We start from the raw sequence: 24,624 nt of genomic DNA, 5'->3' as shown, positions 1-24,624 counted from the left end.
GCTGTGCAGATCATGCTCTGTAAGGAAGGAGGATTATTTTTTGCAGGATTAGGCACCCTGGAGCAGTTCAGAGTCTCCACTTGCCCTGCGCTTGTCGTCAACACCGTCTGGAAGAGAAACAAGCTTCTCTGAGGAGCTGGAGCCTGCTCACAATGATTTATGGCCATGGGGAGCCAGCTGCCCAAAGCAAGAGGCGACTCCACTATTGAGCTCCTGTAACTCCCTGTTAACCCGAGTGATTACAGGCAGAGGTGGTGATTCCCTCATTTATCAACTGAGGAGGAAGACAGGTGAAGTTGTTCGGCAGAGGAAGGCAGTGTTTTCCCCGTGTGCAGGTTTTCCTGGGTGAATTGTTGGGTTCAGGATGAATGAGTGGCTTACTTTCAGATATTTGAGTTGGGGTTTTCCCTTGTTATCTATTTTATTATTTGTTATCTATCATCTATTTTAGTATCTATGATATATTTTAATATTTCTTATCTGTTATTTGCAGTTAATAATGACTGTGGTGCTTAATGGCAAATAGATTGAGAGCACTGTCCAAGGTTCTGCTGATGGCACCGTTAGTTTGTTCTCAAGGTCATGTTGGGATTTTGGGGGCACCCAGACATTCAGAGTGCCATCTGGGATTGTCATCACATGTCCACTTTGGTGGGAAGTCAGCAGAATGGTCCAGGAAAAGGAGCAGGACTTTATTGGGGCTAAAGCTATTGGTTTGAGGGCAAAAGCTGCACTCAACCTGGAGTATCCCATGCATCAGTCTCCCCATTGAAAAGTCACAGAATTATAAAATGGGGGAAATCCCTTTTAAACACAGAGACTGTGGATTCAGCTGCGAGCAGCAGACACCTTTTCCAAATCCCAAACAGCCAAATCCTTTTTCCAGCTGTGGTCCTGTTCCAAGGATGCTCTCTGCTGGATACCCCAGGGCAAAGCACTCATTCATATGGTCACTATGCCTGAGAGAGAGCTTCAAAAGCCAATCTGCCTCTGCAAGCAGTGGAAAAATTACAGGGAGCCTACCTGGGGGATAGGGGAAAGTGGAGCTAATGGGGTTTTCACCCTATAGGGGACGCTGGGCAGAGCTGATTCCTCTTCTGTGCAACAGGGCAGAGCCTCCAGCATGTCACTGTGATTTAGAGGAACCCATAAATCTGAATGAATGGGTTTGTGACTGAAGGTTAGCAAGAGGCTAGGACTCCGGCAGCCGCCCGCTGCTGCTACAACAGCTTTTCCCCTTGAGGAACTTGAAAAGAATCAGCATTTTTCTCCCTAATAGAGCTTCAAAACTCTGTTGTGAGCAATTTGGAAATTCACGTTGAGTTTCGGGTTCATTAGCTGCTGGCTCCAAAGCGTGTACATAGTCAAAGCTGTCTAATATGGACGCACCGCACCAGTGCCTTGAATTAATGTTATTGTTATTTGTGTGGACGTAGTGGGGTGCAAACAAGGTTAATTGAAATGAGAGTGCTGCTTCCTCTTGATAATGGCTCAGGCTTGACAGCTAGGAGGAGTTTATTTTTGTATAAGAGCTGGCTTTATTATCCCTTTTTATTAGAGCTAATTTGGGCTCTATATCAAAAACTACATTAAGGGAATCATTTACGGTCACACCACCACCAACAAAAAAGATAGCCCTAGAGCCCTGTCCTTTATGTTAATGTCTGCAGTTAAAAGACAATTAAAAATAAACTCTTCTCTCTTAAAGCACCCTTTGTTTTCTTTCCCCTCTGCTCCCCCCTCCCTCTATTTCTCCCTTTCTCTTTGCCTCAAATGAGCCAATTTAGTTAAAACCTTAAACGTGCCCTTCAGGGAAAGGGACTTTTCTGCGCACGCTTATTGCAGAAGGGTAAGTATTGGTTTGGGGACGCTTGAAGCAGCAGCACTGGGATGAGCAGAGGGATCAGTAGTGCACTGAGCAGTAAGTAAATTTTGCATTTAGGGGATGGGACAGCATTGAGGGGATGGGACAGCATTTAGGTTACAAACCGATCACATTGCAAAGCTGCTTCTAGGGTTGGGAAGTTACTTTGAGTTAAGGATGGTGACATATTGCTGCAGATTGGTAATTTGTTTTTAATTATAACAGCTGGAAGAAGGTGAAGTTTGCAGTTTGAAGTGGTGGGTGAATGCTCTCTTGCTTTTTGCTGGTTTGTCATAGTGATGCTGAAGCTTAGCCTCCCCTGTACTGGGACAGCTCTGCTCCTCCTCCTCCTCCTCTCCTGAAGCATTCTTCCTCCAGCTCCAGTCCTCCTGTAGCTCTAGGAGTGCTGGGCTATTGCTTGCATGTGATACAGCCCCCCCCTACAAATAATGCTTGCAAGCACTTTTCTGCCTTGTTAAGTTGTGGGATTACCTTCATGCTGCTGGAAAACCCACATAAGAGAGAGGAAAACCATGATGGGAAACGGTGTTTCAGACAGGGCAAGCCCTCTGCTTCTGCTGCTGCATTATCTCTTGGGATGGTGTTTGCTGCCTTTTCTTCCAAGTTTATTTGGGAGCTTTGCAGGGAAAACAAATCCACCCCATGCCACTGACAACCCCATCCTTTTCTGTGCTGAGTTTTGTAAGAGCAGTTTTGTGCTTTCCAGTAATCGTCCCGTAGGATGCTATGACAGCAGGACCATGTCATGTCATGGAGCAGTGCTGTGAGAACCCAACAGAAGAACTAAAAATACCCCTGGCATCAGTGTTTGGCAAAAGGCACAGATTTATTTTACGTGTGTCACTGTTTTATTTCAGTTCTGGGCATTGGAACGGTTCCTAATAGCCATGAGTATGGGGGTTTCTCATCCTCTGCTTCTCATCCTTTCCTCTTTCAGATGCCAGTGTGCTCCTACTTCTTGAAGGGGATCTGCAACAACAGCAACTGCCCCTACAGCCACGTCTATGTGTCCAGGAAGGCAGAAGTGTGCCAGGATTTTCTCAAAGGCTATTGCCCTATGGGAGAAAAGGTAAAAAAAAAAAAAATAAAAAAAAAGGCAACCTTTCTCTCTCTGTCTGCAGTGATGGATTTGGGTTTTTTGCTAAAATAGGCAGAGGGCACTGTGCTGGTGAGCCACCAGCTGTTTTTCATGCGAGCTATAGCACCAAAGGGAGCTGTAGAGCTGGAAGCTGCTGAAAACACCTGGATGCGTTTCCAAAGGTTTATGGGCAAAGTGGCTTTGTTTCCTTACAGGCATGGAAAAAAAAAAAGAAAAAGGAAACAAATGAAAGAGGTTGCAGCTCACAATCATGTGCTGGTCTTGTGCATCCCTGTGCAGATAGCACCAGCCCCAGGCACTGCTCAGTTAAATAGATGAAAAGCAAAAGGAGGGCACTCTGAGCTCTGTTTTTTGCAGAACTTAATGGTTATTTGCAGTCATGCTGAGTTCGTGGTGGGTTAAAACTGAGCATGAACTCCTGGGACTCAGTTTTAGCAGCAGCTGCAGCACCCTTCCTGTTGCAGCCAACATCATTTGAGCCTCCAGATGTGTTCCTAGAAGGGGATTGCCTGGAGTCTGGCTCCCATCCCCATATCTTTCTGCTTTAGGTCAATGTGGTGAAGTGCTGCAGGGATTTGGTGTACATCCATGGTTGATTTGTAAGGTCCCTGAATTTATGGCACCATTTGTAACACACAGGGCATGTGATTGCTTAGCCTTTCCAGAGAAGGACCTGAAACTGGCTGACAGTTGCTGGTTTCCAATGGAATTTTGGGGCTCTTGCATTAAAGAAATGAAATTTGGGATCTATCCAATGTCTCACATCAGTGCCTTCCTTCCTAAGTGCTGTCGGGGTCTCCCACTGCCTTGCTTTGTGGCACTGCTGAGCATCCCTGGGTATTAGGATCATAGAATTATTAAGGCTAGAAAAGACCACTAAGATCATCAGGACCAACTCAAGCCCATCCTCACCGTGCCCACTGAACCACGTCCCTCAGTGCCACATTTCCATGTTTCCTGTAGAGGATGGCTCCTATTATTGGGCTGGGGAAGAGTACCTCCTGGGTACATAATGCCTTCCTGATTCAATTTTGCTGTTTTCTATTCATTTAATACCTTATTTGGCCTCTTAGTGTGACTGTTGACTCACATCAGAGTCCTCAGGCTGTGCAGTGCATGGTCATAATTGGGAAGAGGCAGACAGGAAATTTGCCAACAGACTGAATAAGTGAACAGAAGTAGACTCTGAGATTTATGGAGATCATAGAATCATTAAAGTTGGAAAAGACCTTTAGTCCATCTAGTCCAAACATCCACCTGCCACCAATATTGCCCACTAAACCATGTCCCTCAGTGCCACGTCTCCACATTTATTGAGCACTTCCAGTGATGGTGAATCCACCGCTTCCTTAGGCAGCCTGACCACTCTTTTGGAGAAAAAGTTTTTCCTGATGTCAAACCTGAACCTTCCTGCACCATATGAACACAGCATTGATAAAGTTGGAAGATAGCAGCCATTCTCTTCCTTCTGGGACACAGGCTTTTAACCTTGAGGATGTGTTTGCTTTACCTGGAAGAAAACATGAAAACAATATCTTGAGTTGGTTAGCTACTTCCATGAGTCAATGGGACAAGACACAAACTTTTCAGTGAGCAACTCCCCAAGCTGGAGCCATCAGGTACCACATCCAAAACACTTCAGACGCTTTTGGAGTTTTGCAAACGCTGCTTTAATTCAGCTCTTCAACTGAAAAGAAAAAACAAACAAACAAACAACAAAAAAAAACCTGAGCCACTAATGAAACAATAATTTTGTTTACGTAAAGTCTGCCAGATCGCAGGGCACCATCCCAAAAACGCCCCAGCGGGCCTATAGAGCAATATTATTTTATTGCATTTAATAGTTGTGCATGAAGAAGTGGCTGCCTAAGCACTGTTTTGCAGAGTGGCTGTTCCTACGGCTTTCTGAATCCCATGTGTTTTGAACTGCTGTTCACTGAAATTGTTGGGATGCCTGGATCCGGGCTTTCCTTCTTTGCATCCCAGGTGCTGTTCTTGATGGAGACACTGGAAGATCTCAGCAACATCTCTGGGAGCAGAGGAGAGTTGAAAAGCCAAGGGAAGGCAATGATGCTTAAAGGCTGGCTCTCAGCAGATGCCCAAAATGCAGCTTAGCACAAAGGGAAAGACAGTGAAGCCATGAGATGTTTGGATGAACATGGGAAAAGCTGTAGGTGCTTGGAGAACATCATGTAAAGCCTCCATACAGAATCACAGAATCATTAAGGTTGGAAACAGCCTCTGAGATCATCAAGTCCAACTGTCAGCCCATCCCCTCCATATCCAGTTATGAAATCATGAGTCCACTGTCTACTTACCACCAATATTTCCCACTAAACCATATCCCTCAGTTCCACATCTACATGTTTCTTGAGTTGTCCCTTCACCAGAACACAACCAAGTGCCTTCATCAAGGCAAACCCATCCCTTCCAGATGGAAGAAGTGGCTACAGGCCACTGGCCAAAAAAAAAAAAAGCAAACAGGAGGAAGAAAAGCCAAAAATAAGGACAGTGAGAAACTCAGGACATCAGCAAGAATGGAGGGAAATCCTAATAAATTAGTCTTTGGCTAATTACTTTTTTGTGTCGGTGTGTGGAGGGGTCTGCGTGCAGGATAAACATCTCTTCTGAAGGAAAACAGAGCTGTCCTGCAGCACTAACAGCACGGGCAGCGTCCCTACAATTATTTTAAAATATTCCAATTTAAATGAAAATATAAAAGAGATATTTAGAATATTTATTCTATTAGTAAAAGTGCTTACTGCGTCACTTTCGGAGTGTCAGAAAAGCATTCTCCTACAGATGATGGATAGCAGCCTGTAATTATATATGGGGAGAAATTGCTGAGCAGGCCATATTTAACTGGGGAGGAGAAATAGCAGCTTGGGCCATTAAGGGTTAATTTTATTCTCTAAATAATATAAAAAGTGCTGAGTCCGTTCTTTTGCTCAAAGTAGAAAGTCCTCAAATGGACCCCGGAGAGTTTCTAATATTCTACTGAATCAAGTAAAAATGTTAACCTTGCTTCATAAAACGATGCCTTGTTAAAGATGCGCAGTCCCTTTTCTTTTGAATAATTTAGGCTGCGAGTAAATCTCTTCTTGTTCTGCCTTGCTGTTGTCCGAGAAGTGTTGAGAGCTATCTGCCCGCAGCCTGAGCACTCAGTAGAGCATCCTCTGAGGATAAACTCCAAGGGGAGGACATCTGGGAATCATGAGTTGAGGTCTGCTTGGGTTTGGCAGCGCATTGCGTTGGGTTCTTCTCCCTGCTGTGTTTTTTTTTCCCTGTGCTGTTTTTTATCAGACCTGCATAAAAAATGCCATCAATTATTCACAGTTGATGGCATGTCATTGGCAGTGTCACATCTTGAGTGTTTTCTAGAATTTTTTGCAGGATGCTCAGGTCAACATGATTAGGCTTTGACAATCCCTTGGGTTCTGACTCCGACTGCGTACATTTTTCATACAAATGGTGCCAGTCTTGTTCTGTGGACATGACCAATCTACCTTCATCAGAATCATAAAATCACGGAATGGTTTGGGGTTGCAAGGGACCTCAGAAGATCATATAGTTCCAATCTCTCTGCCATGGGCAGGGTTGCCAACCGTTGAATGATCTTTATAAGTCACTTCCAATTTGGAGTATTCTATGGTTCTGTGATTCTAAATCAGGCACTGGGTCAGCTTGCTCCATCCAACCTCCAGAACAAATGAGAAAGTTCGGTTTTGAATTCCCAAATCCTGTTTTAGGGACATAGACTGTAAACAGATCCCTTGCCCCTGGGGAAGGGGACAGCTCCTGGAGGAGCACGTGGCTTCATCCTTCATTAAGTGAGTGTTATACACAATTATTTTCAGAAGGGAGTTCATAGCAAAGTTAGAATTTCAATTTTCAGCATCCTCACTCATTTCTGGGTTGTGTGTTGGGATGCTATGAGTAATCTGCTTAGAGTGATGCCACCCATGGATGTCTGGCTGCTGCATTGCCATGAGCTCTCTGACCTTCTCAAGCCCCACAGAATGTCCTGTTGGGTGAAGCTGATCCCCCCCCTGGCCAGGGGAACACCAAAAGGGAAATGGAGAGGGGGGGAAGAAGAAATGAGGCCACTTGCAGGTGCTCCTCAGGGTTTTCCGACGACAACACTTTTTTTTTAGAGTTTGTTCTCTTCCTGTATTAGCTGTTAAAATGAGTTGTCCTGTTAAGTAGTTGCTCTAGGGTAGACTACTCTGTTCCTCCATCTCTCCTTCCTTTCTTTTGCCTGTGTTTGGGGCTTGAGTTCATGGAGGAGAATGGGATGATGCTCGTGGGTGCAAGGCATTATAGCATTTCCTCAGGACATGGGACAAGCAAAGGGACGTGTCCATGGTGGTGAAACCTGCAGAATCCTCCTGTCCCCATAGGCAGCCACCCTGGAGAGCTATCCATTAAAAGGCTGCCATGGGATTGGATGTAATTGAACATTGGATGAGTTGTGCTTAGTCTGATGGGTGCAAGGTGGTCCAAGAGATGGTTTCTCTGCCAAGCTACTCTCCTGGCTGTGCCCAAATGTGGTTTCCAAAATAATACACAGTACTAAGGGTGTTGACATACATATCAACAACATACGTATCATAGAATCATTGAATATTTCAAGTTGGAAGGGGCCCATAAAGATCATAGACTCATTAAGGTTGGAAAGACAACTAAGACCATCTTAGTCCAACCATCAACCCATCACCAAGTCCAACTCCTGGCTCTACAAAGAACCACCCAAAAATCAGACTATGCACTGCTGCTTTAATATTTAATTTTTGATAATTTAATATTTAATTGCATGGCTTTGAGCATGCACCTAGGATTATATACAGCAAGTACTTGCCTTAGGAATGGAGATGTCCCTGCAGAGCAGGTAACTTACAATTTGCTTTGCAGATGCAAACTTCAGTTTATTGGGGAATAAATTGTATTTGGAAGAATGGGGTTCAGACAGGTTTTGGTGCAGCAGCAGTGTTGCCTAGCAGTGTGTCATAGCAAAGGCAAGCGAATCAGCCTGGCCTCCTCTAACTGCTGCATCTGTAAAATTGTTTGGTATTAAATAAGCTTTTCCCCCATGGTGTACATTAGCGAATGTGCTGCATTAAATACCTATCTTCATATTGTTTCCATCAGCTGCTTGGAAGCCTGTGGGTAGATTGTTCCCCCATGGGAACTGTTAAGCAGTGAGGCACTGTGAGATTAAACAACAGTGAAAACACACAGGGAAATCGTAAAGGGATAAATCAGGGGGAAGCGGTGCTCTGCCAAGGGATGCTCATCATTGAGCCATGCTGGGACTGCCCAGCTGTCCCCAAGCATAGAATCATAGAATCAATTATTAAGGTTGGAAAGACCACAGTGACAGCAGTGACAGCTGCTTGTTTTTCTACAGAAAACTCCAATTCAGGGACTTTTACTTTGCCAACAATTTGTTCTCGTTTTTCTCGTCTTGTGATGCATCACGTTGGTTCTTTTCTCCTTTTCTGGTGGAAGTTTAACAGGTTCCCACTGTAAAGCTTTTTCATTTCACATATCCAATGCATTCAATTTAACACATTTCTAATCTTTAGGAAAAGCCTCACTTTTGGAATCAGCTACCAGTTAAATGTCTTTGGGACTTCTTTCTTAATTATCCTTTGCTCAGTTTGTGATGGAGAGCATTTTTGTTTTCACAACAGAGATCAGACGTTTGTTGGTATTTTGAGGTATCCCTTTACCCTTCTCTGGTTCTATGATGAAACGTGGGTTGTTGAATGTCTTCTGGCTGTGGAAATTCTAAAGACTGAGACCTCTCCTTCATCTCATCTTTTCCAAACTAGTCATGATTGTATCTGGGAGAGGTTTGGGATGTGCTGGGGGTTGCAAAGGAAAGTACTCTGATTTTGAGAGCAGGAGAGCTTCCTTCCAGCCTTCCTCTTTCCATCCATATACGCTGGCATTGACATTGACTGTATTCAGGGGCTCTGGTTCCAGATCACTTTTGGGTGGGAAATTGATACCTATGGGACTTCAGCATTGCATCCTCGGATGAACGACGGCCCTTCAAATACCCTATGAGACCTCATGCAGCTGCTTCACATGTAGATTATTTGCCCAGTGCTGTCAGTTTGAGACAGACTAAGTTGTGGGGTTTTTTTTAAACAGGTTTCAATTTCAGATGATTTTTCTTTCAAATTGCCCTGCTGCTGATGCCTGGAGAGAAGCAGCCACGGCAGGAGCAGATTTCCAGGCTCGAAGCACTCATCTCCAAACCCCGTGATGCTGTTATGCTGAATTAAACCCAATCAAGCTGAGAAGTTCCTCCATGCCCAGCTACCAGGGGGGCTATTTGAAGTGCAAGAAACCTTAATATAAAACCTCTGTGCTCAGCGTGAGCATGGGGAGGGGTATGGGGAAGGCTAAGCTTTGAGTCATCCCAAATTTTCTCTCTGTTGGCCGTTCCTCCATTTTATTTCTTTTATGATCCTATCACAGCTGCTTCCAATTTCCAATCCTCTTTCATTCAGAGAGAGCTTGCAGCAGTGGCTAGGGAAGAGCAGGATTTCAAACATGTGCATATGTGACCATACCTGAGCAGAGGGAAAGGGTGATGCAATTCATGGACCATGACATAGGGCTGCACAGGAGCCACCTGGAGGTGATGTTCATTAAAACTGCAGATGAGTGAAACAGATTAGCTGGTCAAAGGATAGGGAGGAAATAGAATCATAGAATCATTATCATTAAGGTTGGAAGAGACCAGCTAAGATCGTCCTGTCCAACCATGAGCTCATCAAACCATGAAGGGAATGACTTCCACTGTTCCACTGGTCAGAGACATCTCCCTTTTTTCTTCCATTTGGATCAAATCTTTAAGGACTACCAAAGGAAGAATAGGTTTGCTGAGCCCCACTCATTCTGCACTGAATATAAAACTCACTTGGGCTCTTATTAGTAGAATCAAACCTCAAACGGATTATTCACCTGCATTCAAGAAAGTTGGATATTTAGGGATCTGCACATTGCTTCTTCTAAGGAGCTGATCCACCTACAACAGGAGAATGATGAGAAGGCATCACATTATTACATCTTGAAAACCTCACTTTCTTTTGCTCACAGGGGAAATAACCATTTAAGATTTAAGTTTTATCTGTCCTGCATGCAACTGTTTTGGACTCAGATGGTAGAAACATCAAGTCTTACATATGGATATGCTTTTTACATGTATGAAGAAAATAATGGGACATTTTGCCCCGTTTCCACTTTATATGGGATATACAAGGGAGTCGGGGGTTGTTTTAGAGATTACAAGCCCTCTCTAAGCTTTTTCATGTAAATCAAGGGCCAGGCAGTGATTTTCATAAAATTATAGAATATACTGAGTTGGAAGGGACCCTTGAGGATCATTGAGTCCAACTCCTGGTTTTAAGCTTTCACACCATGAATTTCAAACTACAAAGTGCCCACATCATATCCTTTCACATCATAGCCTTTGGAGTACTGCCTTCCTTGAAGCTCTTGGATCATCCTTTCTTAATTCTCACTGGTGGTGTGTTTCTGATTTTCCTCCAATTCTCAGCCATTTTTACCTCCCTCATCTTCATTTTTATCTAGATGACTTTGAGTCTGGTCACTAGGAGTGATATTTTGGGCACATGTATAGACAGTCACCACGTATCTACCTGTTCCAGCTGCAGGTTCCTGATGTGCCAAATAGACTTTTACCTTCCTGCCAAATTTTGGTTCCTCCAGGCATGTCCACACAGCACCAGAGTGAGATTACTCCAGTTCCATCTTTGGGATAATGCAAAAGATTTCCAGCTTACCTTATTCCATCATTTAGAATTAGCTGATGGGTAGCCTTTGATAGCTCTTTTATAGTTCACTGCAGTTGTATGATAATCATCTACAAAGGCAATTTCGTTTTGTTTATCTTTAATTTTGGCTTTGGTTGACAGATGTTTTCTGTGTGTTACAGTTGCCCATTTAATTTGTTTGTTTTTCTCTTATTTCGTATAATGTGTAGCAGAAATCTGAAATCAGTCAACCAAGTGATTAGTAAGTAAATTCTTTATTGAAAGAAGCAAAAGTAGTCAGACTTAGTGATGATCTTGAATATTTTTGTTCTTAAGATCACAGATCATGAAAAAATAAATGGGTATTAGCAAGCTCACATCTACTGGAACTGTAGAGTGAAACCTTGGCTTTAGGACTCCACCAATAGACTGAATGTTGGCAGTTGGACTGGATGATCTTGGAGATCTTTTCCTACTGTGAAAAGTGTAGCGTGTAATGATTCTGTGAGTGGCCATAGTGATGAAGGGTCAACATTTGGATTTGATGATCCTGGAGGTATTTTGCAACCTCAGTGATTCTATGATAAATCTATTCTGGTATGAGGTGCCCAATTGTGTCAGCTGGGACAAGGGACTTGACTGTACGTTGTTGTGAAATGGGTCTAAGAAGGGCAAATGAGTTGTGCAAGTACTTGGCCCCCAGTAGAAGAGAGTTGGTCTCTTCATTTTGCACACCCAAATGATTCTTGGCTGAAATTAGAACAGCAACGAGGGCTGTGCTACTGATAGTGATAAATCTGAGTACTGAGGATGGCAGCTTACCATTGAAAAAGCTTTGTAACTTCCAGAGGAGGTTTAAAACAAATCAGATTTTTTCTGCGCCCCATCCAATCCGTGTATCTCTGCAGAAATCTTTGTGGGTTTCCATCTTGCATCTTATTTACCGTACTCTGTAATGGCATAATGAGGGTTCTTATTGCAACTTTAATTTAACTGTAGTATCTCCAGCAGCATTCAGATGCTTGCATTAAAGATGTTGCTTATCAGGGCAAACTCAAACTGCTTAATAGCCTGGGCTAGTTGATAATAGTGCCTAGATAAATACCAGCCTGTGATTTTTTTTTCTCTTGCGCTTTAATATCTTTGTAGTAAAAGATGCATCACAAAACATGAAAATTAGGAGGCAAGTAGTCACTAAATCTCTACTAATGACTGGGAATGTACTGATGAGGCAAAGTTCTTGATTTCGGTCTGAACTTCTTTACAGGCAAACACAAAGCGGAGCAGATGTTGTCTTTGTTTCCACACTGGAATTCCCCTTTGTTCACACTTGTTTTCTCTTGTTGGGGTCCACCTGGGAGCCTGTGAATGGCAGAACCCCTGGTTCTGGTGAAGACTTCTCTGTAGGGGATGTACAGTTGGTGTCTACCTTGCTCCATCCCCAGAGGTATTGATTTGGGATTGATAGTTTCCATGGATGGGTTATCCATGTGAAATGTGCATGGATTCTCCATATGAAACTGGCTCCATCATGACTTGGAGGTGTGATGGATGACCTTGTTCGGGGCCTGCAATGGAAATGGCATTCCTGAGCAGGCTCTGCAAAGCAGTGAGGAAATGGTTAAGCACTGAAGGAATTCCCATGTGGGTGTCCACGCTGGTCCTCTTTGCTCACAAACTGGGATTCACCTTCATCCTTCTATCCATGGCTTTGCGTTCACCATGTCTTCACCAGTCCTTGATGCCTTGGGGCTAGAGTAAGACCAAATCGGAGTTTGGTAAGGGCCATGGCTCCTCTGGGTTTTCAGGACATCCTTCCCTTCCCTGGAGGATTTCAAGGAAAAGATAGATGTTGCATTCAATGACAGTTGGACTGAATGATCTTAGTGGTCATTGTAACCTCATTAATTCTCTTATTCTTTGACACTTTATCGTGTGCTGTTGTCAGCCTTGGAGCAGTGGCCCCAATACCCTGTGACACCAAGCAACTCTTCCACAGATTTTGAGCTTTTCCTTCCCTTTTTCCAAACCATTGACTTGGAAACCACAAGCTCAAGTGTCCACCTCTACTAAGTGATGCTCTCCTTTGGTCGTCACAGCTCCTACCAGCTTGTTTGCCATTTTTGTATCTGCTGTTAATTGGGACTGCTGTTGGTGACCGTGGGAAGTGAATTTTGCGACTTTTCAAATAGCTTAAAATCTTTTCTTCCCAAATGTCGGGGCTCTCTCATTTGTTGTATTTCCCAGTTGGGAAACTGGCATGAGGCTGTTTCCCCTGCTCTGCACTGGGGAGAAAAGATAAAACAGAGTCAAAACCCTTTGATTTCTCCTGTTGACTGCCTGAAGACAAAGAGGCACAAGCAACACTCCGTGTGTTAGCTAAATTTCTCCCATTATTATTCCACAGGCTATGTGATGTTTGGATGTATTGTCCTCCAGGTTTTAATGATGGAGACCTGGAATTTTTAAGGCTGCTTCCATCTGCACCCAATTATGAAAAGGCCATCAAGAAAAGCTATTTACTGGCTGTCAGCTCTGTATGGTGTCAGAAAGCAGCTCCACCATCTCCAGCAATAGCTTCCCAGCAGACACTTAACACTGGGAATTCATGGGGAAGAGGTACATTAAAACAACCCAACATCAGTCCAGCCAGTTAATCCTGTGACTTGGAAATGGGGTTACCTCTAATAGCTCTCGCTGAGCTGCAGGCTCGGAAAAAGAAAGCACCTGCATTGAGTTTCTTGAGTTGAGTTGAGTCACTCTGGGTTTCTTGAGTTTGGGGTTTTAGCTTGTCCTTGTAAAGCTCCCCTTCCCCAGACTGTGCAGTTCCCTTTTGGGTTTGGGTTTCCAGTCAGGGGCTGGATAGACTCTCTTGTGCTCATTGTACGGAGAGGTGGATGGAAGCCTAAAGAAATGGGAAGAGCAAAGCAAGGATGCACCAACAGTTTGCTCTCTCTTTTCCCATGTCACCTGCCATCCCCTGGCACTGGAATAAGAAGAATCAAGCAGGGTGCGAGACAAGCCTGGAGATATTTGAGAAGTTCAATGTGGGCAAACTCCTGGTGGAGCAGAGCCGGGAATGCAGGGCTGGATGAGACTGTTCCTCCCCCCATGGGGTCATTGTGCGGTTACTGGTCGGCCCAGTAACCCAGCTTTACCTTCTTCCTTGCTGAGGTTGTTGATGGAAAATGTTAATTAATATCATTCCCAGGGCTGAGATCTTCCAACCAGCCCTGCCAGTTGCTGCCTCCTTCTTTGCCAGGTCTGGGCTAAAGAAGGCTGCGCTCCACAAATACACTTGTGCCTGACGCCTCCCTTGTGAGTGACAGGGCTGGGGGCCATTTATGGCTTTTTGGATGCTGAGCAGTACCTTGAATTTCACCCAGGACTCCCTGGCAGCTAGGGAATAGGCCTGGGTATAGGACTGCCAGTAGGCAGCATCCCAGATTTGGGCAGGCTGTGAGGGGAACTCCGAAGCAGGGAAACTGGGGAGACCCTGGAGCACGAGCCCCCCTTGGGGCTGATCCCTGTTTCCAATCCATGGGATGACCTCGTTCTATGGGATGACCTCACTCCATGGGATGACCCCATGCCATGAAGTTGATGCCATTCCATGGGCACTCAGTGCAGCTGGTTTGGATGAAGTTTTGGGGTTTCTGTGGGTTTTCTCTCCTCTCTGCTAGAAGGAGGCAGATAGTTTTTCTCTTTTTATGGTACAACCTGCCTGTTGGCAGGAGTCCCACGGGGTATAATTAGCCACCCTGACAGGTGGAAGGGATCGGGTGGCCCTGAGCGAGAGGTCGCTCGGCCACCCCATTGCTTCACCCTGGCTGACACGTGGCAAGCAGCAAGCAGCTTTACAGTAACCCTCCACTTCATCTGGCTTTAAGGCACGGGGGCAGAGAAAAAAGAGCTGTCCCTTCCCTCCCATAGATAAATAGAGGGGGCAAAGTCATTAGAAAGCTGATCCAGGGACACAGCACTGGAATTAGTCGCATGCGGTTTTGTTTTTTTAATATTAAATGTATATTCACCAGTGGAGCCAATGACCAGATGGTGATGTGGCGAGTCCTGCTCCCACTGTGGAGGATTGGTGGGGATGGGGACACGCATGTCACACATCTGTGGATGTGGTACTGTCCCTTGGTCCCTCTCAGCTGGAAAGAAGCAGCCATGTGCATCTCTTGGATTTTCCCCAAATCAATGTCATTCTCCATCATTCCTTGATGTAGTGGTGACTGTTCCAAGGATGATTCATCAGTGTGGCTTTTCGAGGTGAGGAATCTTTTCCTGCTCTTCTCCTTTCCACATTTGTTTTTGTGCTGGAAGACACACAAGAGAAGATTTTGCATTTCTGGGGAGAGCTGCTGCCCTGCTGATAATTAGTGGTAATTGACTTGGGATGCATTTCTCAATAATGCAGAAGTCTTCTGCATTGCTTGAGAAGCAAATAAATCAATATAAGGAGTTAACTTGACAAATATTGTTTGGTGAACTGCTGTGGCAAAGCTGGGCATCAGTTGGACTGGACCAAACTGCAAAACCACAGATGAGCTACCATTTCTGATAGCACGATTTCTCCAGGTTGAAAGTCATTGAATCATAGAATATCTCAAGGTGGAAGGGACTCATAAGTGTAATCAAGTCCAAGACATCCCAGAGGGCACTCATTTTGCACACAAGTGATACAGCAGAGCCCCAAGGACGGTGAGCAGCAGGTGCTCTATGAGACCTTGGCCAGGGACCACCCTGGGCAGGAATCTCCTGTCTCCCTGCACTCTTCTGGGAAAAGATGCAGCAGCCTTGAAGGTCTTCAGGTGAGAAACGTGAGACCTGCCCTGTTCTGTCTTCATGGTGAGCAAAGTCTAAGAGCCGCATAGGTACGTGGCCAAAGCTGAGATGTGAGAGCAGCCACCCACCAAGAGTGCTCTGTTGGAAGCAAAGAGAGAAGCAAGAGAGGTCCTTATGGCATCACTGTCATTGCAAGAATGGAGAACCGGAGGTGGTGGTTGGCTGTGAACCGTAGACAGAATCACAGAATGGGACCTCTGGGTCCATCTGATCCTTACTCTGCTCAAGCAGGGATGCTCTGAGCTGCCTACTCAAGACCATACCCAAGTGGCTTTTGAAGATCTCCAAGGAGGAGACTCTGTGACATCCTTTGGTTTTCCTCATCTTGATTTTCCACTCCTACCATTGCCATATCTACACATTTCTTGATCACCTTCAGGGATGTTTTTCTTGGTCCATTCCCTACTCAGCCCATTTTGTTCCTCTTATTTTTTTAAGACAATTATCAGTTTGAGATGTTTGTTCTCCTGCTTGCTAATATGTGGGGAAAAAATTATTTTAAAGCTGCCCCATCACTGCCTTTTCTAAGCACTTACTCTTGGTCCTTATCTTCAGCTGCCAGAGGTTGGAAAGTTATGAAGAAGGTAAGGAAAAAAGGAAAACCATATTGCCAAACTTCTTGACATAAAAGTGTGTTTTCTAGATTTTCTTAGATAATGACTGCTTAAGCAGGCTAAGAGAAGCATTGTGTTGCTGTAGGAGCTCATTTTCATATACTCCCTGTTGAATGGTATACCAAAAAATAAGAGTTCCCATTCCTACCATCTCATGAGACTTTATTGGAGTTCATGATCTTTGTGGACTTTCCAACATGAATAATGTTGTGATTCTGTGAATGGGATGGTAGAGATGGGCTGATGTTTGGACTAAATGACCTTAGTGATCTTTCCAACATTAATACTTCCATGATTCAATGAGAGCTGACACCTTGCCTACAGGGGATTGTCTTCAGTGTTGATTTTCCAGCACCGGTTGGGTGGGATAGAGCAGTGGGATTTTGGAGTCATGGCAAACCTTGAGCACTATTTGGAGATGCTCTGCTTTCATGCTACCTATCAATTGATATAACATCATGGAAGCTCCTTGAAATAGAGAGGGAAAGTGCTTGGAGCTGTTTTTGATGAATTTTAGCCCTCCTCCTGGTTCTTGCACCCCACAGAGCTGATGTTGGTGTATCTGTCCGGCTCCCTAGCCCTCCTGCTGTGCCAGCCTCTAGCTGTCGAGTTCCTCTCTCCACTGCTGATGTTGGCAGACCCTTGATTGCCTTGAGCTGCCAGACCCCATTGCCCTTTCAAGAAGAGTCCCCTCACTCCTGCAACTCAGCAGGGTTGCCATTCCCTCCCAAAGGTCACCGCAGGGGGCTGCTTCCATACAGCTCCACTTTGGGGGTATTAAAAGGGCAGGAGCTCACCCACATCTTGTGATTCCCTGTTGCGGGAAGATGCATTTCTATTGGTCATCGGTCTACTGGTCATTCTGCAAACTTTCTCTTTCCATGGATTTTTCTGCTTTCTCTGAAATTTGTGCAAAATTTTAGTGTCTTTGCTGTCCTGGAGCAAGGAGTTTTTGTAGTGTGAATGGTCAGGTAAGGCAGCATCTGTAGAACCATAGAATGCTTTGAGTTGGGAGGGACTCACAAGGATCTTTGAATCATAAAATCATGGAATATCCTGAGTTGGAAGAGACCTGTAAGAATGATCGAGTCCAACTCCCAGCCCCACATGGGACCACTCAAAATCCAAACCCTATGTCTGAGAGCATTGTCCAAACACACCTTAAACTTGAGTTTGGATCTGCGACCACCACCCTTGGGGGGTTCCATACCCACCACCACCTTTTCTCAACTTGACCCTCCCCTGACTCAACTCCATGCCTTTCCCTCAGATCCTGCTGCTGTGACCAGAATTGTTATGGGTTGTCTGTAGGCCACCATAACACCTCCTCTCAGTCTTGTCTGCACTGGGCTGAACAAACCAAGGGACTTCAGCTGATCCTCATACATCTTCCCACCAGACCCTTTCCCACTTTCATAGCTTTGCTTAGGACAGTTTTATGTCCTTCTGTTCCTAAATTGCATCCGGTGCTCGAGGTGAGGCCACACAACACAGAGCAGAGTGAGACAGTCCCTTGGGTGGTGGTATCCCAGTGTTGGAGGTGGAGAGGCTGGTCATTCTCCCTTAAGCCAACCAACTTTTCTAGTTAGAAATCACGTCCAAAGCTACCTCTTCTGCCTTGCTGCCTTTTCATGTGCCAAAAATTGCCATTTCCCAGACGAACACCCATCTGGTGAGTTCTGCAGACTTCTCTTTGCTGCTGATTCCCTCTGTGAGCATTGCTCTGGAAACCATAGGTTGAGCTCCAGCTCCTCCTTTGGCAAGGAGGCAACAGTCCCCAAATAGGCACATTTTGAAGTAAAAAAGGGACGTGCTTTGTTCCTTTCATACTCCTTCTCCATTGACCAAGGGAGGTCACAAACTTGGAATGGAAAATTTTATACTCCAGTGTGCTGTCTGAAACTGGCTTTTCCACCTCTGTTAACCTACTGAGACCATCAGTGCCATCTCCTCAGGGGTGATTGCTATCCAAATTTTGGCATTTTGGGTCTGTAAAGTCAGGTGTTGAGAAAGGAATGTGTGAATGTGTAGCATCTTCTGGAAGAGGTTAATATTTTGACATAATATTTTGATGTGAAATAATGCATTTGGTGTGGAGGAGAAAGCACCAGCACATCCTTCTCTGCTTTTAGCAATGAGTTGTGCCACCTGAAGGAGACCGACTTTGGGAACTCATGTTTCTCGCAGAGACTTCAACAAAGACATTTCCCAATGCCTCTCTTTTTTCTCCCTCCCAGTGCAAGAAGAAGCACACGCTGGTTTGCCCAGACTTTGCCAAGAAAGGCATCTGCCCCAGGGGCGCCTGCTGCAAGCTGCTGCACCCGAAAAAGAAACGTCACTCACCGGGGAACTGTGCTGGTGAAGACTCCCCCTCCAAGTGCAGACGGCTCTGGGAGGAGACAAACAGGTAGGAAAGAGCAGAAGAAACTGCATTTAAACCATTGTGTTCTCAGACTGCTTCTTATGGATACACATATCTGTGTGCATGCTGATTTACTTTAAGATGACAGTGACGTGAGTTACTGCAGTGCCTTCTTGATAGAAGGGTAAATGGATCAGGTCTCCAAAAGATCTTGAAGCACAGCTGAAGGGGAGGACCATGGGGATTGCTTGCATCTCACTGCCCTATGATTTGTTCATGCCATCAGAATGTGAGTATCCTTGCTCTTAGAAATGTGCTGCCCAAATTTTTGGCACCTTCAGGCATCTCTGAGGCTTTTGTAGAATGTCCACCTGGGAGATGGAGGAGTTCTGGTAGAGACTGGCTTGTGTTCTTGGTTAATCATGGCAGCAACTATGAGTGTGTAGCATCTCTCCAAACCTTTTAGAGGTTGTGGTGTTGGTGATTTGTTGTGCTTCAGGCTACCCCAAGCTTCATCCTGTGCTATCACTGCCAAGATCATAGAATCATATAACTGTTCAGGTTTTAAAAGACCACTATGAACGTCAGGCCCAACTGTTGACCCATCCCCACCATGACTACTAACCATACCTCTGTGCTTCTTGAGCACCTTCAGGGACCTTCACCTCTTCCTGGGCAGCCTGTGCCAATGCGTTACCACTCGTTTTGAGAAGAAATTTCTCCTAATATCCAACCTGAGTTGACTTCCTCCACCCTCTGCCACAAGTTTTACTCCTTGAATTGAAACGCTTTAAATGTCGTGAAAATGAAAGCCAAACTTAAATGGGACTATAAACCCCTAAATTTCTCTAAAAGTCCTGGTTAGAAGGAGAAGAAAACACCAGCTTGGGGTTCTTTGCCACTCTGCTGCCATCATCCCCATCCCAGCCCTACCTTGTATGGTAGCAGAGGGGCCAAGCACTCAGCAGGCTCTCTGGGTGACAGAAGAGCCTTGAAATGATACCGAGCTCACATCCCCCATGTGAATGAGGTGCAAAATAGCTCCTTGCTCTTTTTAGGTGCCCTGTGGCAGCTTGCAGTGCTCGTATGCTGCCCAGGGGGTTGCTTTCCTTTCTTAGCACCGTCATCAGAGATATCAAACGAGCTGAACTGTCATGTTATCTGCACTTACCAGAAATCAGAGACAAGGATCAGCCTGGGATGAAGCCCAGAAATCCTCCACGTGCTGCTCTGCTGCTCCACTCCATGCACTTCAGCACTGCCAGGAAGGGATTGTTTTATTTTCCATTATTAATTTTTTTGTGTGTATTCCTACTCTAGGAATGATCCAGTTCAACTCTCTCATGATGGGGAAGTGCCTGGACCCTCCAGCATGGAGGAGGATGTGAAGTTTTGGAAAGAAGAGGACACCTCTCGAAGCAGCTGTCTGCAGAAGCTGCCATCCTTCATCTCCCTCCAGTCCTCAACCTCTCCGGGTGATAAGAAATGCAAAGTGGAGAGGGATGAGGATGAACCAATGGATGAACCAGGTAGGAAGTACTTGGACTGGATGTGCTCTGGGCTGCCTTAAATCACCATCGAGGAAAGTTTTTCCCCGCAGTTATCCATGTGTTTTTGTGGGATGAGTCTCCAGTCCTCTAAGTGCTGGCTCCAACAGCAGCTCAGTCGGAAGGTAGGGGATTTTGGGGTGCTTTGGGGAGATCCAGATATGTCCACAGGTGATGGAGATACAGTGCAGGGCAAAGCAGAACCTAATATCCTCATTTTGTGCCTTGGAGCTGCTCCATTGGGAACATACTTGGTCATTTCTCAGCCTGTCTTCGGAGCATCTCCCCTACGAAGACAGGCTGGGCTTGTTCAGCCTAGAGAAAAGAAGGCTGTCTCATTGCAGCCTTTCAGTACCTTAAAGGGAGCCTATATACAGAAGGGGAATCAACTCTTTGAAAGGGTAGATAACAGCAGGACAAGGGGAAATGGTTTTAAGTTGAGGGAAGGAAGATTTAGGTTGGATGTCAGGGAGAAGTTCTTTACAATGACAGTGGTGAGGTGCTGGAACAGGCTGCCCAGAGAGGCTGTGGATGCCCCATCCCTGGAAGTGTTCAAGGCCAGGTTGGATCGGGCCCTGGGCAACCTGGTCTGGTATTAAATGTGGAGTTTGGTGGCCCTGCATGTGGCAGGGGGGTTGGAGATTCATGATCCTTGAGGTCCCTTCCAACCCTGGCCATTCTGTGATTCTATGATTTCCAACTCTGGACATTTTGGCTGGACGTTGCTTTATGTTTTGCACTGTGTCCTCTCCATGAGAGGGATGTGCAACAGTTGCATCTCCTGAACTCTGAAGAGAGCAGGGTGGGCTCAAAAATTAAAACATTTTGTAGCAGCAAGTTGTCATTTCAGCTTGAGGTGAGATCAGGGAGAGTTTGATAGAAAGACAGAACAGCTTCAAAGATGACCTGTAATTTTTTTTGTCTAGCTGTGGACAAGGGCATGGAGGTGAGAGGCTGATGGTTGGACTAGATGACCTTAGTGATCTTTCTCAACCTAAATGATTCTGTGATTCTGAAACAGGGGAAGTCTATTGAGTTGGAGAGATCTGTCTCATTCTCTGGCAATGGAGACATAGGATGAAATTCATACAGTGTGGCTTACTGTGAAGGGAAAGGCTAGAAAAAACATCTGAGCTTCTTTCCCTGTCCTTGATCTCCTGCATCCTCCAACCCAGGAGCAGGATCCTGCTGGGACAAGGGTTGAATTCAGCACCAGGGCATTTGCACTTTCCTCTGTAAGTGGAGGCTGAGTTGCTCAGCAGCCAAGTGCAAACCCCTCTTCAAGCCAAGGAGGTCTGAGATGCCTCAGCGCTGTCAGGAAGAAAATTCCCAGGCTTAGCAACATATTCCTGGAGTCACAGGCAAGCAGGGATGACTGCTCAGCTGTGTGCTGCAGTGGGTACATGGCCTTTCAGCAGGGAAAGGAAAGCAAGGAAGGAATCACAGATATCTGTAGAACAATCAGTTTCCTTTCCAAAGAGCTGCAAGGGTTGTTCGTGATTGGTCTGGGGTAGATGTGAGGGTCATAGAATTATAGAGTCATAGAATATTCCGAGTTTGAAGGAATCCATAAAGATCATAGAATAGAATTATAGAATCATTAAGGTTGAAAAAGACCACTGAGATTATCAAGTTCAACCATCAACGCACCCCCACCTTGCCCACTAAAAGATCATTGAGTCCAGCTCCTGTCTTCACACAAGACCACCCCAAAATCAGACTATACGTCTGAAAGCATTGTCCAGATGTTTCTTGAACTCTGGCAATCTCAGTGCCATGACCACTTCCCTCGGAAACCTGTTCAGTGTCCAACCATCCACTTGGTGAAGAACATTCTTCTGATGTGCAACCCGACCCTCCCCTGCTGGGTACTCAGGTTTGCCCATTCCTATCACTGAGATGCATTCAGTGATTTAAGATTCATCCCAGTACACACAAAGGGTCCCAGGGACACAATAATAGCTATAGCCTGATGGGAGGAAAGGACCCTTGGCCACTGAAGGACTGTCATCCTGATCATGCCAAGAGGATGCTGATATTGTGAAAGGACCCAAATGATTAACAGTGCCCACATCACCTCTAAAGCCAGGGCTGTATCTTAAGGTACTGTGTGTAATGGTCAGGATTGGTCCTTGTGAAGCTCTGGATAGTTGGTATCTAGTAGTTGCAACCTATTGACACAGGCTGCCCAGGGAAGTGGTGGGGTTCAGAGGGGGGTGTTTACCTGGAGTTCAAAAACTGTAGAGATGTGGCACTGAGGGACATGGTTATTGGGCACGGTGGAGATTGGATTTGGGTGTCTTGGAGGTCTTTTAATGAATCTATGATTCTACTGTAGGGAATCTGCTTTATCAGGGGGGTTGGACTAGATATTCTCTAGATGTCCCTTCCAACCCCTACAATTCTGTGATTCTGTGATTTTATCTGTGATGCTGTTTTGGGATCTGTGCTCTCCCCACCACATTTAGCAAGAGATGCCTGTATGTGGAGCACAGTGATGATTTTCACTTTCTGCGTGCACACCCTGATGGTGACATACAAATTGGTGGGATGGTAAATAAAAAGGAGGACAGGTTATTATTACAGAGTGATCTGAATTGCTTGGTTAAACAGTCACAATTTGAGAAAATGCGCTTTCAATTCTAACAAGAACAGGAGGAAGGGAGAAAAGTGCTGTGTGTAAGAGAAGCAGGTGCAATAAGTGTTTGGAGATGACTTTTAGGGACCAACCTGGGCAACAGGCTTGGTGTGAGCTTGCGGGGTCTTGGTGTGCGTCTGTAGACTTGGGATATGTGAAAATGGGACTGGAAAGGAGGGACATGGATTGCTGTCCTCACATGGGAATCAACCTGCTGATGGAAACCCTGTGGTTGGGATGAGCTCTTGGTGCGTTCCCATCCTGTTTGCTTTGTTCTATGCTTGGGAGGGTTGAGCCAGAGGGTGCACAAGCATCCCAGCCCCTCTGGTAGATGCATGCAGGTAATGGGCACTTCCATATTTCACCTTCCAGTTAAAATAGCTTATGCTGGAGCCTAACTGGCCTCCCCGCGCTAATTGTAAGCAAGCGCACCAATGCAAACCATTCCAATCGAGTGCTAATTTAATTAGAAAGCACCCATTTTAGTTAATTTGTTCGAGAAGATCACTGAAAACTCCTGGAGAGAACAGATGTTCCCCTCTCCCCCGATGAACATTCAGGGGTTTGTAAATGGCTCCACTCAGCCTTGTTTAGGAGAGAAAAGAGGATTTTATAGCTGCAAACGACCCTTTCTGTAAACATTTTACAGCTCTCTGCACGTTTGAGTGACGATAAACCCCTAGCAACTCGGCGGGCTGCAAATTTGCGACCATACGGCTATCATTTTATTGTCATATTTCACGGTCGTAACGTTAATGGAAGATGCTCGCTACAGTCTTTTTTAACGGCTCCGCTGAGCACGCTCAAACACTTTTGCTTTGGAGGAATTCATTGAGGTGCAGCGCTTCTATTTTTGTTTACAGCTTTCACTTCTGGAGGAATAACTTTGAAAACGCAAATCCCCCTTGGCTACCCTCCCAAACCCAAATCCGTGCTGTGTTTCCTGCTTTGCCATGACCATGGAGCTGCATGGGATGGCAACCCCATGATGTTGGACCCAGACATGTCCTCTTCTGCTGGCTGCCAGCCCTTTACATGACTGTGATTGGTTCCCCTCACATCAAGAATCCCAATGGGATGCCATGTGGAGGGTCCCATGATTCTTCACCACCTGCAGCGTCCCCTTCAGCATTCCTTCCATCACAAGCTCTTTGATTCTGATAAAACTCTTTATTTTGGCAGCTGGATGAGGCAGATGCCAAAACAACCCTTCGGACTGAGTGACAGAAGATGCCCCGAAGCCTTCTAGAAAGCATCTGCTTTCTAGATGTAGGTGATGGAAGGGTTGGGTGGAAAGGAGTGATGCAAAGATAATGGCAGCCAGCACTACAGTTTGTTCCTCTTGTTAGGACCTGGGAGAAGATATTATGGGTAAAATTCAGGGAACTGTTGTTTTTTTTTTAGTGTTGTCAAAAGCATCTCCTTGATGTTCAGCCCCAGCCATCTTGGAGGCCTCCACTGGACTTGCTCCAGTGTGTTTGTTAATCTCTTCTTCAGTGAGAAAACCCCAATCCTCTGTTTTCCATCCTGGTTACCTTCAGGAGGTGTCTGAGCTGCCTTGGACTTCTCTGAGGATCTGAGTCCTGGCTGGTCGTGTATATGGTGGAACAGAGACCTTGGCCCTCCCTTAGGATCATTGCCTGTTTTTGGAAAGAATCTTGGCCACTGCACCTGTAACTGATCCACCTCTGTGACCTCTTCATTAGGTAGGATCGCCTCCTGAAATGGGCTGCTTCCTACAGCCTGACATAGGGAAGCTCCTCGTTGGAGTCATCAAGATTGGAAAAGACCTCTAAGATCATCAAATCCAACCGTCAGCCCCTCACTGCTGTGCCCAC

General features: G+C 45.5%; 1 protein-coding gene across 1 annotated transcript in view; it reads left to right on the top strand.

Annotated features, from left to right (window-relative positions):
* Positions 1-24,624, top strand: part of ZC3H3 (zinc finger CCCH-type containing 3) — a 156,002-nt gene that overhangs the window by 122,740 nt on the left and 8,638 nt on the right. Inside the window, exons 9-11 of the mRNA XM_052703605.1 lie at positions 2,823-2,954; positions 18,477-18,646; positions 19,922-20,130. Coding sequence (XP_052559565.1) covers positions 2,823-2,954; positions 18,477-18,646; positions 19,922-20,130 — 511 coding nt within the window. The remainder of the gene's footprint in view (positions 1-2,822; positions 2,955-18,476; positions 18,647-19,921; positions 20,131-24,624) is intronic.

Source organism: Tympanuchus pallidicinctus, unplaced genomic scaffold, assembly GCF_026119805.1.
Source record: "Tympanuchus pallidicinctus isolate F22 unplaced genomic scaffold, pur_lepc_1.0 scaffold5, whole genome shotgun sequence".
In the NCBI taxonomy this organism is placed as follows: Eukaryota; Metazoa; Chordata; class Aves; order Galliformes; family Phasianidae; genus Tympanuchus; species Tympanuchus pallidicinctus.
The sequence above is the reverse complement of the archived record's forward strand: the minus strand, read 5'-3'. Positions and strand labels throughout refer to the sequence as shown.